Source organism: Lipophrys pholis, assembly GCF_963383615.2.
Source record: "Lipophrys pholis genome assembly, chromosome: 14".
NCBI classification, from domain to species: Eukaryota; Metazoa; Chordata; class Actinopteri; order Blenniiformes; family Blenniidae; genus Lipophrys; species Lipophrys pholis.
This window is the reverse complement of record NC_137633.1, coordinates 3,635,722-3,654,992: the sequence shown is the minus strand read 5'-3', so window position 1 is coordinate 3,654,992 and position 19,271 is coordinate 3,635,722. Positions and strand designations below refer to the sequence as shown.

The window sequence follows — 19,271 nt, the reverse complement described above, 5'->3', positions numbered from 1 at the left end:
GAGGAGGTGCCAAGCTCGGGCGCTTTATCTCGTTAGCAGCCTTAAATGCCACGCCGGCGCACCCTCCGATCTGTCATTCCAGCTATTGGTCTCTGAGGGATTTGAGAGGTGCTCGGCGAGTTAAGAGAGACATTTCCACCCGGCATTATGCCTAATGGGAGGTGGAGAGGCCGGCGGGATTATGGATACAGCCGGAGCTATCAGAGGCTAAAATGCCAATCGAAAAAACATTTTTCATGCAAGTTCACGCGAGCCGCGCTTCACCGGGGTTCACCGGTGAACTTATTCAGGAAAGGAAAACTCAATGGGCCTCATGAATAAAATCAAATGTACAGACTGGAGCCTTTAATTCAAGCTGGCTCATCTCAAGGAACGTGACTTGAGGATGAGGAAAGAGTCCAATTAATTAGAGTGTGTTTTCTCCCTGTACGTTTCACCAACATGGGTTGTTTTGCAAAACAAACACAAGTTCCAAAATGTCCATAATTCCTTCTAACTAAACAGCTTTAGAGAGGACAGTGGATGAATCTGAGTCTACAAAGGCCATTTATTCGAGGCCACTATTGGTTGTTGATCATACAAGAGACGTACCACACAATACCATAAAAAAATTATAGAAGACAAAATATGATTGAATTGAATTTGAATGAGAAAGAGAATTTAGTATAAGATAAAATCAAATGAGTTAATAAGCTTTAGTGTAATAGTCGTGACAGCTACAGGATAGATATTTAAAAAAAAAAAAAAAACTGCAGACGATTTAAGTTCAACATTCTATCGTGGCGTGAGAGTTAGTCAGATACGATTCAGGCGTTTCTCTTTCTGCCGGTAGTCAGGGCTCAGATGGCAGCGTTCACACTTAAACCAAAGGACCGCAGGAGCACAGCAAGCATGGCAAAATGAGTTTCATCCGCCGCAGAAACCTGGTGGCGAGTGTGAACACACCCAACGAATCCAAATCGGATTGAGAAGGCGGCGGGGCTCGGACAGATCTGGAATAACCACACCCGCCCTCACTCTCCTCTCATTATTGTCTCGTTCAAGTTTTATTTGAAAGGTTGTAAAATCCCACAGTTGGCAGTGGCATTTTAAGCAGAATCACCACTGAATAAATGAGCAATAAGAAGCTTCACCGCCACTAAATCTAATAACTGTACTAAGATTAGATTTCCGCTGGTATGAGGAATTCACCTCTTTGGTGTTCTTGCATTGCGGCTCATGCCAGAGTGGAAGGAGAGCGTTAGGAGGAGTATATTAAGCTACTGACAGTGTGTAATAAGAAATCACACAGATCGACTGGGATGCATTGTCACCATTCCCAACAAGCTCTGCATTAGACTCGCTACACAAGACTTGGATTGAACTATGTCTGCGTTCAGTGCCAGACTGTTTTCACACTGAACTCTGCCAGAAAATAGGCTCGCTTTTTCAAGGCACAAATCTCTCTCTCTCTCTCTCTCTCTCTCTCTCTCTCTCTCTCTCTCTCTCTCTCTCTCTCTCTCTCTCTCTCTCTCTCTCTCTCTCTCTCTCTCTCTCTCTCTCTCTCTCTCTCTCTCTCTCTCTCTCTCTCTCTCTCTCTCTCTCCCTCTCTCCCTCTCTCCCTCTCTCCCTCTCTCATCCTTCCTTGCTCGCTCTCAGAGAGCTAATTATTTCTCCCCCCGTTTAGAGCCAACTGTTTCTGTCATCTGTCTCAGTAATGACCTCTGCAAGATGTGCATGCATGCGTGCGTACACACACTCTTTCTCCTTGACACACACACACAAACACACACACACACACACACACACACACAAATGCGATGGCAGGAGAAAGCCCTCGCTAACAATCAGACCTTTTCAGAGAAAGCACAGTTGAATACACAACATGCAACAGATCTGTCTCACTTTCAGGATGAATGGCGGCTGTACAACACAGAGAAGTCTGCTGACGTAGCAGATATCAGTTACCAATTGACACAAGATTGAACAGCAACAATGAGATTAATAACTTTAGGGGCCAAAATAGGTAACAGATTTTGGAGACAGAATAGAAATAACAGCTACATACATCCATAATATGTCTTTGATGGGGACATCGTTCAGACAAAAATAGAGACTCAAAACGATTAGTGGTTGGTCAGTCAACACAAAAGTAATCAGCACGCATCAATTATAAGTTACTATAGGGACAAATGCCAAACATTTACTGGTTACAGCTTTTCATATGTGAAGATTTTGTGTTGTGAAGATGTCAATTTCTTCTGTGTTGTGCTCCAACATAACGTTTTTTCAACATTTCATACTGAAAGCGATGGATCACCGAGCACTCATCAATTAAGAAAAACAGTAAATGAGCCTATTAATGAATGAACGAAAGTTAAAGTAGTGGTAACCTGGAATTCACGCCTCTGAATGACACAGCTGACGGGTACCAAATATGGGTGCCTGAGCAATGCCCTAATTCAGGGGGAGTCAAACATGAGGCCCGTGGGTCAAAACGGGCCCGTAAAACATACATTTCTTTTTTCTTTTTTTTTTTTTTAAACTAACTGCTTAAGAGTAGCGGACACAACACGACACTGAGACTGCACCTGATGTCGGTGAAGCTGCCATGAAAAAAGGAACTTTGTTGCTCTCAGCCTCAAAGCCATGTTGTGATATTGAGTTTGTAAAAATACACATAATACAACAGCTATAGGAGACGTTTTTCACTGCATTTTGCACCAGAAGGTTTCATTAAAGTTGACTTCAAGTTGAAACTGTAGTAATTTTAATGTTTGGTTTAATGAAAATATTGACATTTTCATCACGTACACTCTGTGCCACCACAAAGAAAAACTTTACAGTTTAAATTTAACGGTTATTATGGCACTAATTTACCAGTCTGGCCCACTCAGGATAAAAATGCGCTTTATGTGGTCCCTCAATAAAATGTGTTGGACACCCCAGGTCTAATTGAATTGAACTGAAATGAATAACCTTATTGTCACCATACATGGAGGCATGACAAAAATATAAATAGCTCCCATTGGACAGAGCATTGATAACAAGTGTGATTAAAAACAATAAATAATAAAAATCCGGTGTATATATAAAGCAAGACTGTATTAAAAATTGCAACATATGCATAACTAAAAGATATATACATTGTAGTGTGGGAGGTAATAAAACCTCACTAATAGTATTTCACCCAAGACTTTCAGATGCAACCCAAGAAACAATGAGGAAGATCCTGCTACAGGACCATTTGTGTCTTTAAGATGTAAAGCTGAGCAGGAAGTGAGGCTCTGTGTGAACGAAGCTGATTTTCTGCAGAGCAGCAACAGACATACTCAGACTAAGTATCCTTACTTGACATAAGCACCCCAAAGTGAGGTTGCAGAAGCGCTGACCAGAACTTAAGCTGTTGGTTTAGGCTCCACAGCCAGAAGGACGAGGGACCAAAATGGTGTGAAGTGGACAAAAAAAAATTAAAGTTTAAAATAGTCTGCCTGAGACTGGAAGCATCATCCATCTCACAGGCAACGATACATTCTGTGAGCAACCGTGTGAAATATTCATATAAAGACGAATACACGCAAACCTTTTGAAGTTTTGTTTGCTTTCAATGCTGTTGTCTGCAGGAGGGACCAATTTGTCTTTGGTTTTGTTGTTTTCTGCTCATCGCCGTCTGTTTTCTCCATACTGATCTCTCCAACAATCAAACACACTTTCACACTTAAGCGCAAATTTAGTCACCAATTTTAAATAAAGAGTTTCCCAACGTTGGCTTCATTCTCGTTATAAGGCAAGAGTGCTAAAGACTATACTTCCTCGCATACAGCATATGGATATGTTGAAAGTGACAAACAATTATTTTGATTTACTTAAAAAAAGCTTGTCTAAAAAGCTCAAATCTATGTTAAATGATCTAAGAAGGCCTTATTACAATTTCAACATGTTTTTTGATCTCATAATGCCTTACAGCATTTACATCATTTCAAGCAATGTATTCATTATCTAGTAACAAGAACAGTATACTTTGACACTCATATTCTGTTCAAGTAAGTTGATGCTTCAAACTGTTGATTAAATTAATTGTTAAAAGGATTTTATCAGAATCTTTGAGCCGAAAACTCTTTTGAAGTTCTTGTCCCTTAGATCCTTTTTCACGCAGCAGATGCAGTGTTTCTAACTGTAGAAAGATATTTTGGTAGAATCACTCCATGTTCTTCCAATCATTAGGACAGATAGTAAGAAAGTCGAGACCAGGAGAGTTCAAGGAGTGGGAGGATGAGGTTGTTACTTGGAGCTTAAATCCTTTAGCCATCCCAACTCATGAGCAATGCCTGCCTTTGTTTTACTCCAAGTTGTATGAATGATGGATTTCCTCATGTCTTTCTCAGATTAAAAAATATCATTGTTGATACATCTGCAGCGATTCATAGACACTGAATGATGGTGATAAAAACTACAATTCATCCATACACCCATTCATCTTCAATACAGCTTACATCCTGTTCAGGGTTGCAGGGTGCTGGAGCCAATCCCAGGTAACTATGAGCAAGGGCAGGATACACCCTGGACAGGTGGCCAGTTGCTCTGTGATAGAGCAAACACATAGAGACAGGCAACCACACACTCTAACAACTGGACCTATAGGCAATTTTATTGCACCAATTAACCTTACATACATGTTTTTCTACTGTTGGTGGAAAGCGGAGTACCTAGAGGAAACCAATGCACACACAGGGAGAATATGCACTAACCACTGTGCCACCATGTGTCCCCCACACACAACTTAACATAGAAAGAAACACAGAAATATACTCTCTCATCATCTCCTTTCTCATTTACACTTACAATAAGTTTAATTCTAAAAATATTTGTTTCGGAACAAAATCATTCAGAGCCTCGTGATGTATTTCTTTTTTTCTGATTATTTCCAAAAGATTTTGAAAGAAAAGATTGAATCCTTAAAAATTAAGGCATCCTCATGACCACCAGCTTATTCCTGCACCTTCCCTATTTTTTAAGACTACATGCCAAAGTTTGAAGCTCGCTGTCATTGCTGTTTCTCTATATTTGGGTCCACACTTCAAATAAGAACATGTTGTGTTTGTTGTTGTAATTATTCATATAGTACACGCCTTTTTACCTAAACCTCATCTACAAAAACACTCAATTGCGTTTGAATTTGCAGCTGAACCACAAGAAAGCTGGAAAAAAATACATAGACTTCCAAAAGCAACTCATGGCGGGAGAGAAGTCAAGAGATGAGTGTTCCCTATTAGGTCATATACATGGTGGGCATGAAATCATTCTGTAAAATATTAAAATGTGTGCATGCCCTGATGGGTCTCTCTTGATAAGATCTTCTTACCTGGTTGTCAAATTTCAGTGACTGTGTTCCCACCAGGAACCGGATCGCATCAGTCTCAGCTGTCTGAGCAGTCAATGCACGAGCCTGTAGAACATAACCATCGACAAGTATGGATGGTGTCAGACATGTATGGGTGGCGTTATGACGATATAGCATCGATACGTACCTGGAATTCAAGTCCATAAATGACTGGAGCGTCGTCTTCCATTTTTTGATATATAACAAGCGTTTTCTTATCCCTTAAATCAACTTTATAACGGGAAACGCATGGAAAACACAGGAAAAGTGCTCCGGTCTGCACAACCCAAAACACAAGTGACTAAACTTCCGCGTTGCCAAAAATCATACGGAATCGACGTACCAGTTTTGCACGTAAGTATGCCCTTTCGACGTGTCATACGCTTTTAAAGTACGTACTGGGTACAAAGAATACAAAAATGAATGGAACTAGGACGTTTGTCCCCCGCTGGACACCGTACGTAGAGCTGTCTTTGTTTGGTGCATGCGCAGTACGGCTGTAGCTGTCACTCGGCGGTCAGGTGAGAAAACAATGTCTAAAGCTTCAATTTATTGTCTCTTAATTGCGATGTGATGGCACGATCTCAGTAGTGTAGCTTTCAAAGCATGCATATGCGTTGTCGTAAGGTTACGGTGGCAAGTAAATCCTTAGCTACGCTCACTATAGCTAACTAGCATTAGCAGGATTTGGTCGCATCTGAACAGAAACTCTTGAGGTCTGTTTATTGGCTTTGTGGTGACAGGACTTAAAACATGGATTAAAGAGGAACTAGTGTCTTATTCAATAGAGGAATAGATCAGAGCTGGCCAGAAGGCTGCTTAAAAAAGGACATTTCTACGACGGATGCCCCATAGTGAGAGTAGTAGTAGGTTCACACATTAGTAACAAGAGTAAAGTCATGAATAGCCGGATTTATGTTTGCTGGGAAGCAAACAGGGATCTTACAAGTGGCAGTAGAGATAAATAAACCAAGCAAACAAGGCTGATTGTGAGGGAAATGACATAAGAACGCATACAAGTCCGTTAAATTAATAATTTCTACAAGTAAAACAACACCAGTACAGACCCTGGCAATGTTTCAGCTCACACAGTTCACATCAAGTTCAAGTTTAGTGTTTATTCATAGAGAAAACATGTTTCCCTGCACAATGAAATTCTTCCTCTGCTGTCCACAGAGAATGCCAACTGTAAAATGGCATATATAAGAACATGTAAAAGAAACAGTGCCATTTTTATAAACTATGTACAACATGTAAACAAAAAGTAGTGCAAAATTACATAAAGACACGGTTGTATACAAATCGGACTCCTGTGGACATTGTGGTGGGATGTGCCCTGCAGTTTGACTTCACATTCATTTGTGACAGTGGTAAATCTTTTTTCTTTCATGGTCAGTTGACAGTTATAAACATTACCTGCTTTTCTTTTGATGAGAGTTCATGGGCATTTAATTTGACATCAGTATCAAACCTTTCCTTTGGTAGCCAGGTATGAACACATCAGTGGGGAAAAATTGTTTCCATTCATTTGGATGCCTTTTTAAAGGCTGTTTAAAGCTCCTTATATTATCTTATACACACACACACACACACACACACACACACACACACACACACACACACACATACATATATATGTTTTCAGTAGTAAACAGGACAGCAGAAGGTTGTTGTCAAAGTTTTATTGAAACAGAATCCACCTGTCAGTACCAGCACTTTCACAAATGTATCTGGATTATGAAAATGATAAGACTGTCAATTCGAAAATGCACCCCACACTGTGTGGTCCTTGTTCACTACAATGGAATTTTATTTTCGAGAAGACTTAAAACGTCAGCATCTTCTGAGAATCGCATGATAAGTTTAATGTTGTCATGCAATGGTCTGCTTGATGGTGCAGTTCGCCCTCCATAACCTGCTAAAAGCAGCTTGAAAAAGCATCTCTTCTCTTCATTTGTCATTGTGAATCCAGTGTTGGTATAATGTTGTGTCTTGCTGTGTTTTAACCATCAAGAGCGAAAAGATGGATTTGGGGGAAGCTCACGCCCAGCGACCAGTCACCTTGGACATCGCAGTTGAGGATGTCAGCAATGACATCTCGGCTCCGGTCCTTCCTGAGTCAACCACCATCACCCAGACCCCGTCCAGAGAAAACATCCTGGTCCAGGAGGACAGCATCGACCTCGGCGGGGAGTTTGCCACTCCCCTGGAGGACAGTAGTGCCACGCCCTCTGAGAGCCTGCTAGACAAGCTCAATGATCAGATGATGGAGAGTGTTATGATCTGGGACTCGCCCAATAACAGCGAAGAAGATGACGTCGGCCCTATTGAGTCCTTTCTGGAACCCGGGGAGGAGGAGGAGGAGGAGGAGGAAGAGGACGACGACGACAATGACGAGGAGGAGGAGGAGGAGAGTACTGAAAAGGTTTTGGAGAATAAAGTGGAGCAAATTGGGCAGAACACAAGTGAGATTAAAGTTTCAGTGATAGAAGAAGACGAAGAAGCTTCAGGGGAAAAAATGGAGGATGCTACAGAACTGACAGACACAGAAAAGGAAGTCACAGCTTGTATTTCACCTCAAGGTGACGCTGAGAGTCCAACTGAAACTAAAGGTCAGGAAGCAGCTCTGCAGTCAGCCAAAGAGATTAGCCCCAAAGATGAGCCTGTGCCAGTGTGCACCATCTTCAGTCACGGCACCCAGCCCAAGTCTCTGGTGCCTGATGGCTTCCAGCCCACCCTCATCAAGTCCCCCAGCTTCAGCATGGGAAGCGCCGGGGCGAGTGACGAGGCTGTGACCCCCAGCAAGCTGACGGTGCCCCTCGTTTGTCAGCCCAGCCCCAGCCTCAGTAAGTTCTTCACTGACAATGGACAGGTCAACCCAGCCTCCGACTTCTTTGATTCCTTCACTGTACCCTCCTCCTTCATTTCCGTTTCCAACCCCAATGCAGAAATCCCCCCTGGCAGTAGCCCCATGCCCCTCAGCCCCACACCAGAACGCCACCTCTCCTCCACTTCCTCCTCCATGTCTACCCCGGGCGGGCCACTGGACTCCAGCGTGCCCGCTCCCAGCCCGGTGTTCAGCCCCGCCCCCACCGAATCGACCCCAAAGTCCCAACCCCCCACACCCCAGACGCTCTCAGCTCCAACTCCAGCCCCCGCCTCGGCTGCACCGGCGCAGCAGCAGCCCTTCAACCAGCTCCAGGCCGTGTTTTCAGGCAGTGACGATCCCTTTGCAACAGCACTGAGCCTGAGCGAGGTGGACAGGCGCCATGATGCCTGGCTACCCTGTGAAGAGACCAGGAAGCTGTTAATATCCGTGGCCACCCAGCAGTACGGTCCAGCCTTTGGTGAGACCAGCAGACTCACCATGCCTGGACTTAAATTTGACAACCTGCAGGTAGGACAAAAAGAATAAAAGACTGTTGCTTGTTTGTTTTATTGTGTGTTTCTTTTGAAAACCTTCAGAGCAGTTTTATTTTCAAGGTTTGCTTTATTTTTCTCCCTTGGGACAGATTTGCCTCAGAATGAGCAACAACATACATCATGTAATACAAACAACATACATTCACAGTCAGACCAGTGGATAATGCATGTGCAATCCCTCTCACATATTTAATTGTTGATCAGTCTAATTGATTGAGGTGTTTATACAATCACAGAGGTACCCTGCGAGAAGTTCAGTTCATGAACAGAAGAAGATCTCACAAGTTGACTGTTCCTGTATTGTCAAAGTTTCCCAATTATATGAAAATGAGTGATATTATTAAATCCTTGAAAAACATCTATTTAATTCTATTGAGAGTGCTGAACCTCAGGTGGATACCGCAGCTCCATCCCTTCCTTTAGATTATTTTTGCAAACAACTTTATTATTAAATGTAACTTGAGCTTCAATGTTTGTTTGTTTTTTTGGAGCTGAGCTTCTTGTGTTAGCACACCTGGTTAACAAGCATCTGTCAGGTATGAACTGCTAGAATACACATTTTGTAATCAATGAATAGTCGCGCATCAATGTAACATTTGTGTCATAAACACCTTTTCATTAATATCTGTTGCAAGTGAATATCAGTTTTGCCCAACTCTTATTATTTCCACGAAAATTACTGGTTTTGATCCCAGAAATGTAGTTTACTCTCTTTGAAAATGAAGGAATTTGAAAAAAAAAACATTCAGCACTACTGAAATTGAAAAAAATTCTTCCAAAAGACTCGACTGAATGATTTTGAAAGCACTTATTTATTAGTCTTAATTGATGAGTTGAATGGGGGTATGGTGATACGAGGCAGATGGAGTGGCTCAAAGACAGAGAAGAAGTTTAGTAGGTTTGGTCTGTTCGATGTGGCTCCGTTAAAACGCCTGGTAATTATTATTCGTGCTCAGGTTCTCTGATCTGTCACGTCAAGAATGATTGAATTCACCTTGATCATGGCCTGCTTTGCACTTTTGTCGTTCACCAAGAGGCTCTTTCTTCCGTCACAGCTTTCTCCTGCTCTGGTACAGCTCACACAGTTTGAAGACATGGCGCACACACACAGACACACACACACACACACACACACACGTCCGTCCCAGCCTGGGTCACCCTGTTATGTTCTTCTTTTCTCCAAAACATCCCCCGAGCTCCCTGAACAGCAGCATTTACCCGTAATGACAACCCTGATGAAACATCAATTTACTTATTTATTCAGTCGGATCTTTTGGTGTGCGTCCACCTCCCGCCTCAGATTGTGTTCATTATCCCCTCAGAATGTGTTTGAATGCCTTCTTGAATAAATGAATAGAAATCAAGGATTTTTTTTTTTTCCCCCGTCATCTTTTCCTCTAAGAGCCAGTTTTCAGCAAACAAATTAGATCTACTTTAAAGCTGGATTAAAGATAGCGCGTTCTGCTCCCTGCAGTTTTTTGGTTTGTCTTCTTCAAGGGAGAGATATTGTTTTTATTGATTGTGTTTCCATCCAAAGGCCGGAATGTCCACAACTACATTTTTTTACCCCCACCCCCAGTCCTGTTTATTTAATTTAGAGAAACAAGCCTTGATATGATCTTCTTACATACTGTAGTTTCCACACTAGTCCTGCCAGTTTTGGATGGTGCTGAGTTTCTGTGTGTTTTAAAAAAAATTTATTTTCCTGCAGGGTGATGCTGTAAAAGATCTCATGCTTCGGTTCTTGGGTGAGCAAGCAGCCACGAAGCGTCAGGTCCTCACCGCCAACTCTGTGGAGCAATCCTTCACCGGCCTCAAACAACTCATCGTAAGTCACTCACTGGACTTCGGTTGTCATTGTTTACTTCTTGGTTTAAAGGCGGGGGGTGTCAAGCATAAGGGGCTTGACACCCCCGCCTTTAAAAATGTTTTAAACAAATACGCTACAAGTAGTAGACACAACACAACACTTAGAGCCAAGCTGAGATATCAGCATGAAAGCGACCACATTGCTATCAAACTAGCCTCCAGTCATGCTGTACGGGTGAGCTTCTAAAAACACGCATAATGCAACAATAACGGAGAAGTTTCCCGGACATTTCGCTTTATTGTGCATTTCGCTCTCTCATGCCATATTTTCAAGTGGAGGCTCAGTTTGCTCAGATCTCTTCATTGCCTGATCGGAATCAGCCATAGCAGCTGGCAAGACAATGAAACTGGTGTTGAATTATCTGTACTCTATGCTGCAGGTCAGCGTGTTTGACTCTATTGGGATAAAAGGTTTCCACAGAAGCCGGCCAATCAGAATCTTTCAGGAAGAGGAGCGGTAAAGTGAGATGCCGTGAAACGCGATGATTCAGACAGAGCAGGGACAGAAGATCTACGTGACTGGTCGATTTGTGGTGGAGAAGTCATCCAACAGCCAGAAAACCTCCGATTTGGTTCTTTCACAAGCTTCCATCCATTTCAACTGGGATTCGGCTCAAGCGGTGGCTACAGAAGTTGAATGAACACATAAATCCCCAGTATGAGACAAACGTGGACTGTTTGTGAAGTGTGAATCATAAAAAGCTTGTTGAGATGGATGTCCACAGTGTGGAGAACCTTGAAGTGGTGCCTACATGGCCCTCTTTAAGGCAAACCACTTGTTGAAATCCACATAAAACTGTATGACAGCAATACCACACTTATTAAACAACAAGACTTTCAAGGCCTTTAACAATTATCACATATTCCACACCAGTGACCGCAAAAGTTCATACGTTAATGTGGGAGGGGGGTGGGGTGGGGGGGGACGACTCAGGTCTCAGGGTTGTATTATGTTCGCTACTGCTAAGGAATTTGCGAGTAAAATTTTCTTGGAAGTTTTTACAATTCATAAAATGTATGTGGCCATCACCGCCACACTGTCGTCACGTTAATATCCAAATGCTTGAGTCCAGTTTGGATGCGCATTGTTCAACTGGAGTGATTATACTCCCGTTATTTCGGGTGTGTTCATGCTACCGTTGCTGGATTTGGTCTCTCCACTGTTTTAAACCTGCAGTCCACCCGAGCATTGGAGAGGGTGGTGACGGCTCTCTAGCTCCGACTAGTGTCAGGTGACTGCATGACACTTAAGCAGATTCGTACATAACTAAAAAATACGGCTTAACTCACATTTCTGTTGTGAATTACAACGGGAGTACAATTGCCTTTGAAAAGTTGGATATTTCTATTTATTTGTTTGGCGTTGTCAGCAGGTGTATGGACGGTAGACACCGTGATTCTGGTTCCACGAGCTGCAGTACTGCGTCAGCCTGGCTAAACAAGTGTCACGACTGTAAAGCAGCACTCGTGCAGGTGGCGTCTCCGAGCGGCGCCCGACTCTCCCGAGGCAAACGACGACGCCACTGATAGGTTAGCACGACTTAGCGTCCTGCGGCGTCTGCAGCTCGTCTGACCTTTTTGACTGTCAGCCAGCAAAGTCAATGATTCTGCTCAAACTGCCGGGTGGTTAGGTCCCAGCTGACTGAAGACAGTGAATCATTTCGCCTCCTTTCTCTTCGTGTTACATTTCTTCGTCCGCCAAGCATAAAAATGCGCGTCTGCCGCCGCGACCGCGCAGCCTCACCTCATTCCCTTCCCCTGCCTCCATCCATCTCTCTCTCCATCTATCCGTCCGGCCCCCGTGCATTCCCTCCATTGTAATTTGTGACCCACAAATGACCCTGAGAGATGGTTGTTATTTAAAACATATGCACAGCAGCAGCAGCAGACAGAGTGATGGAGAGAGTGGAAAGAGGAGAGGAGAGGAGGACGGGAGGGGTGGAGTGAAGAGATGGAGAGGTGGAGATCCACTCGGCTCACAAGTTCTTTTCTCCTGCTGTGCCCATGTATTATGCATGGGACTGCTGTGCATATTTCAAGGGCCTTCTGGACTTGGTGTACACACGCACACACACCTGCATGCATACACACACACACACACACACACACAATGGTACTTTCAGCTTGCAGTATACGGTGTAGGTGAGTGCGTGTAAGAGGATCATACGCCGTATGCTGATTGGAGTGGGTGGCTCCCCGGAGCAGGAGGCAAAAGAAAAGGAGAGAGAGAGAGAGACATGGTGAGCCAGGAAGGTAACGCAAGCCTACAGCAGAGATGTCAAGGAATGACAAGAACAGAAAGAAAGAGAAAAGCAGTGTTGTGTGAGGGAGCGATAGACGGAGGCAGGAGAGGGCTTCACCCGGCTCACAGCACACACAGAGGCACACTTTCTGCCTCCGAATATGGAAGGTTGCTGCGCGTTGAAATCTCTTGACACCCCGTCATCAGATTAAGATGGAAATTAATATGGATGTTGCTCACCTCTGAAAGAAAAATAAACCGTGTTTCTCAATAATTAGCCGGCAAAGTCTTGGAATAATAGCTGGGGGGGAAATAAACACAGTGAGACAAGATATTAACGGGCACAGTCGGTGGACATTGTGTTCATCTTCATGAAAACTTGTATGTTTTGCTCAGAAAGTCCTTTAACCACACATGGATGTGAGTTTGTTTTACTTTTTACTTGTTGCATGGAGCAGTTTGGCATTTGCGCCAAGATTCTGTTGCAGGCACAGACTGGGTTTCTTTCTTTTCTTTGTGTTTGCAGCATAAGCTTGCTTCTGTGTGTTTGAGTTTCCAATGCGGCACATCTTACATGCCGTATACAGTGAACCACAATTGACGAGAGCGGCGCTTCCCAACCTGAGGTCCAGGATACTCTTTGTGGTTTGGGACTGATCGCACTCGGGGCTCGAGGCTTTGCCTACTTTGAAGTTAGTGGATTGTTGAAGAGTTGAATAAAAACCATTATGACACACTTTTTAGAATTGCTTTAATTAGAAAAGTTCGCTTTTGTATGTTGTCAAGAGTGTGTGTCCATCAATGGTTGGCTTCACTGTTTTGCCAAATCTGAGCTCATGGAGCGAGTTTACAGGCCTTTCCCACCAGCCTGACATTGTGTTGATCTTGTGCTGACATAAAGGTTTTAGCAATCAGGACATGGACCTAAACGCTCAGTTGCACCGTGACGTTTGCATCAAATGTCCTGATAGGTTTCTGAGAAAATTCAAAACCAAGTGAAATAATCAAACCGATCATCCAGCAGGTACCGGGGTTTTTGAAAACAGACTCACAATCTGATGTGTCATCTGCAAATGCAGTGACAACTATCATCATTACCTTGGCAACTGTGTGTTGCTGGGACATATTCGATATAATCTCAGTAAATTAAGAAAAATATCAATTTTAGTGTGGTTCTTATTAGGATTCCTTCCTAATCGTTAAGAATTCAACGGGATGACAAAGCTGCCATGGAGTCTTTAACAAAACAAATCTTTTTGCCATGATTTTTGTTCAATGGGCGATATTCCTCAGACTTTTCCTAAACTGCTGATATATCATGGTAAGTTGCATGATCTTTCTGGAAAGGGCCGTTTCCACGAGAGGTAACACAATCTGCAGTTTGTACATCTCACAATAAATCAACCAGACTGGTAGGACAACATCTTCCTAGGCTGAACATAAACCCAAGCATAGAAGAGTTTCAGATTTCAAGAGCCGCTGATTAAAAACATTAACTAATTAATTGCACAATTTTCTGTAATTGATTGCGATTAATTGCGTTGTTTTTCTTCTGAAGACTGAAGCTTGTCATGGATATTTATTCAGGGAAAACCACGGAATTAATGTCGACCTAACACACAGAGACTACATTTAAATTCAAAGGCTTTTTTTATAACGTCCTTTTAGCTTTGCGTGAAACTGTTTCTCTTCAAGATTAGCAAAATGATAAAAACTAAAAAATTCATTAATAAAGGTCGAACAGAAGTCTTGGTTTTGTTAGAGTGCAGGTCCACCACTTTGAAAATTTTAATATTTCTAAAAACCACATTGTAAAGTTATGACATGAATAAAGTGCCAATAATATACTGTAATATACACGCGATATATAGTAATTAATGTTAATATTAGCTATTTCTCATTCTATTTCTCATCATATATATACTCAACGCATCAATATATATATATATATCAAAAGAACTATGTGTCTTTATCTGTAAAAATACATTATTATTCAATATTCAACCTAGGTCACTGACATTTTACAACATAAAACGTATGTTTTTAGTCTTTTCTGCGAAGGTTTGCATCAGATATCAGGATTGGGCGGATAAGGCGTCTATCTGGGATGACACCAGAGACACCTTGGGTCGTCTGGTAGAGCTGTCGTGAAATCCCTTTCAGTGCCTTCCTGTGTTTTCTTGTCTTCTTACGCCTTTACGTCTGGCTATATATATTGAAAATACAGTAGTCACTGTGTATCATTGCCTCATCAACCTTTGGTGTGTTTCAGTGGTGAACAAGCTTCAGCATAAGCACTTTTGCCGGTCCGTTCCCTCATATGCAGCCAGCTGTGATGCACTGTGTAATCTAAAGCTTCTCTGCTAAACTCTAATGCATGTCACTGCAGGCCACATGTTGGTATGTAATTTAAAACTGCATGATAAATCTCTGGAAAAGCTCTGGATCTTCTTTCATGAATATTTAGAAGCCATGACGGCGGTATGCCTTGTGCCTCTTCCAGCAAATTAGCTCATCACAGTGTAGAGACGGTGGCAAAGACCAGAAAAAAAACCACATAATGTGATACTTATGGTCCATGAAAAGAAATGGTCTTTTTCACTGGGAGTCCAAGGGTGGGATCGAGCTACGGAGAAGCTTCCTCTCTGCCGCTTGAAATTCAGTCTTCTGTCCAGCAGGGGTTCAATAAGCCAGATGATTTCCAACACGCAGGATCTCAAACTGATGGGCAACATCTCGAATTGCCCACTGCAGATTTGGAAAAAGACGAGAACACCCTGCTTGTTCAAGGGGGAGATTGTCCAACTCGTTCATGTTGTCATACTCTGCTAAAGTTTCTATTTATGACTTAAAGTTTGTTTTTAAAAAAGAAAACTTTGTTGTATTCCAAACTCCACCGATTCTTTTTCTGCAGCTTCTGTCCCTGAAGGTTTTCTTCTTTCTTCTGATTGGCTCGCTTCCATGAAGCCTCTCTTTCAGTTGCCTTTACAGCTGCTCTCCAGCTTCCTGAAATCTTGGAAACTTGGTTGTTGCAAAGCAGAAGTAACAGAAGACAAAGGACGCACTCTCCTTGGATCGGTATTTAAGGGCCCCATGTTTTATTTTGAAAATAGCTGCGCACAAATGTGACATGATGTTGTTTTTGACCGTTTCAACGTCTTGCAGGTACAGCTCTTCCACAGTGCATATGAATTTACTGTGACTGAAATATAGCATATTTTTATTAGGAAATATTCATAAAGGGAGCACGAGAACAGTTTTATTCGTCCGGTTTTCTTTTTTCTTTTTCTTTTCTCTTCTTCAACAGTATGTCAGATTATTTTATGATTTACAAACACAGATGATTAAAAAGCAAACTAAGGTCTCGTCAAACGTTAAAATTTGTTGTGTGTTAGATGTCCGTTTGTATGACAACGGTGCTCGTAGCCACTGAAAACGATTTTTAAACGACTATCCGAATCCATCGCCATGTGAATGGGGGGAAAACGCAACTTTTCTGAAACGCTGCTACTTCGCAGGCGCACCATGGCCGTAGTAATTAGTTCTTCTGTACATATGAGTTGATTGACAATAACAACGTCCGCCTCCAGAGTGTCATGACTCCCAGTGCTCATTCTCCTGGGACTTGATAGTTTTATAGGTGAGAGTCGCCCGAAATAACAATCCAACTTCTTCTGTGTCAAATGAATGTCCGTGTATTTACATTGTTAATGTTCATAGCGTCTTGTTCTCTGCGTGCACGTGTGTGTAGTTTCATTACAAAAACTATATTAGTCATTAGTGGCCCTACGTGAAAACTACTTTATTTTGGTGTTTCTGCCATTTCCATGTAAACTCATTTCGAAAACGTTGCCGTGTAAACTCATAACTTTTCGAAAACGCAAAAACGAATGCATTTTCACTCGACACATTGCCGTGTAAACAGGGCCTCGATTTCTTCTTGTTTCGTTGTTTATTTTATATGCATTTCACTTTCTAGACATTTAATTCCTCATCCTATTTGTTTTGTCTATATTTGAGATATATATGAAATGTTATAAAAAGCTAAAACTTCTGCTGAAATGTCCCCAAATATGTTTTCTTTTAGTTTGTTTTTTTGCAACGGATCCTTCTGGGTAGTAATACGATATGTCTAACAAAAGCATGGGAAGTCTTACTCCGCATGATTCTTCAGAGAGAACTACCAAGTGTGTTTCTATGTGACTAATGGCACTCCTCCAGCAGAGTCTGAGTGATGTCCTCATTCACCAGATGAGGAGATAGAGGCACATACAAAAGGACAGAGCGGAAATGCATACTTATCTTTCCAAATCTCCTGTGTTCAGGTTGGATCGGTGCACTTTGTGCACCTGTGTGTATTTGTTTGTTTCTGTGGGAGTGTGTGTGTGTGTGTGGCAGTGGGTGCAGTCACTCTCTGGGTCTGCAGCATGACTCACGCTGCCAGCTCATCGCTGCAACTTACACAGAGAAGGACGCCACACGGGCAGAATAAGCTCTCCGAACTGGCTTGGAGTGTCATCCAGGCAAGAAGCCTGATAAAAGCTGACAGCTAATATCAGTGGGGTAAAATGTGTTCAAAGCATATAAACACAAGTGTACTTGTGGAGGCTAAAGGATTAGCCGTCCTGTGTTTCGGCGCGATCGGTCAGACGTCTTCACTGGCATCGAGCTTTCAGGAGGTTACTTTTGATGGCCTCAAACTGTCTGACATTTGTGCTGTGAGTAAGAGTGTGTTTAGATGTGTGTGTGTGTGTGTGTGTGTGTGTGTGTGTGTGTTCGTGTGTGTGTTTTGCCTGCCTGCCTGTGCTCATCCTCTCATTTTCCGATTTTTCGAGCCTCCCCTCGGAGAGCACGGGAGCCGCATCACCTGTGACAGCTTTGATCTATGAGTTTGTTTGATCCTAGAAGTTTGGAAATTTCATAAATTATTGCTAAATAAATCATGTGTGCGGATGGTAGTAGATGGAGGAGGCAGATGGAGTCTGATCCATTCATCAACAAGAGTGACTCAGTCCTTGATTATTGAGTCGGCAAAAGTCTCGCAAAGAAGTCACGCGAGCCCGTTATCAAAAGACCGTCCGTGCATTTGCCAAATTTTACAGTTTCTAGGAAACATTACATGAGTGTCATGAATCATGAGACAGACCAAATGTGAAAGGAGAAGACTTCGGAGTGCTGCAGGTGCATTTGCACACGATTCTGAGCATTGCATCAGATCGGCCAGTTGCTCGGTGGTCAACTTTGGACCAGAAATTAGGCGATACATGCTTGTGTTGGACTCAGCAGGACTCCGTGAAGGCTTGAAACCCGAGCTCACTCCCGAGTCTCGTCTACCTCCAAAATGCAAATAACCTGCACAATGATGTGCCGCAGCAGAGTCCTAAAAACCCTCAAACCCCCGCCAGCAGTTTGGCACTTTTGTCTTTCTTGCCTCAGTTTCAGTGGGTATTTTGAATTGGATTTTGGTTACACAGCTGAAATAATGGATTTGTTAAACACAGAAAGAATAGATTTTATCATCTTACTGGGAGATAGGCAGTGAGATTGCAGTTTTTAAACCTTTTGTGTCTTGTAAAAGTGGTTTCTCGCAAGTGTTTCTTTTAGACTACTGACACTGTCGAGAGCATCACCGTGCATAAAAGACATAAAAGACCAGTGCTTCTTTACAACTTAATGTTTATGCAATTTCTTTAACTTACTGTTTCTACTCAAACTCAAACTAACTCCTTATTCACACCAGGTACGGATGGGGATGGAGGCTGCTTATAGAACGCTCAGTGATCTTATCTTTATTTTCATTTTTTTACTACAAAAAGTGCAGTTATGCAACACTTCACAGCAGGTTATGGCCAAAACTCTTCTTTACTTACTACTAATTTATTGTGTTCCACCAAACTTTGGATAAAACGTCTACTAAAAGTGTGAAAAAAATCTGATATGTATGACTTGACTTTGTTGCTCATAGCATTGTTAAATAGCTGTAATTGATGGGAAATGAAGACGCTGAGTTTGCTCGGCTCTCAGGACCTCCGCTCGACGTCTCCTTTTGTACTTCGCAGTGACCTCTGTCTCCTCTCCTGTCCCCGCTGTGGTGTGGTCAGCAGCGAGCGAGCCTCTAACTCAGCACCACCCTCGACTGGCCTCATCTGTCTCTCTCATTAGCAATCACCACCGTTTCCCTTCTCCTCCACCACCCCCCCCTCACCCAACCCTCCTCCCCTTCTTCTCCTTCATCTCCGTCTCTCACTTCCTTCCCTCTGTACTTCCCACTGGAGACTCTAACCTCTCTTTCCTCCCACAGTGTGATGCCGTCTGGGCCCGGGGCCAGAGAGTGTTTGTGTATGTGTGTGTGTGCAGAAAGGCAGAGCAAAAGAGAGA

The 19,271-nt window shown here is 42.7% G+C and overlaps 2 protein-coding genes across 2 annotated transcripts in view; one reads left to right on the top strand and one right to left on the bottom strand.

Annotated features, from left to right (window-relative positions):
• The window catches only part of eipr1 (EARP complex and GARP complex interacting protein 1), a 66,318-nt gene extending 60,643 nt beyond the window's left edge, over positions 1-5,675 (bottom strand). The window contains exons 1-2 of the mRNA XM_080480470.1: positions 5,508-5,675; positions 5,342-5,425 (exon numbers count right to left, since the gene is read on the bottom strand). Coding sequence (XP_080336596.1) covers positions 5,342-5,425; positions 5,508-5,549 — 126 coding nt within the window. The 5' untranslated portion in view covers positions 5,550-5,675. The remainder of the gene's footprint in view (positions 1-5,341; positions 5,426-5,507) is intronic.
• A 147-nt stretch (positions 5,676-5,822) lies between these two features.
• Positions 5,823-19,271, top strand: part of trappc12 (trafficking protein particle complex subunit 12) — a 38,826-nt gene continuing 25,377 nt past the window's right edge. The window contains exons 1-3 of the mRNA XM_080479788.1: positions 5,823-5,880; positions 7,374-8,756; positions 10,494-10,610. Of these exons, the coding sequence (XP_080335914.1) occupies positions 7,383-8,756; positions 10,494-10,610 (1,491 nt within the window). The 5' untranslated portion in view covers positions 5,823-5,880; positions 7,374-7,382. The remainder of the gene's footprint in view (positions 5,881-7,373; positions 8,757-10,493; positions 10,611-19,271) is intronic.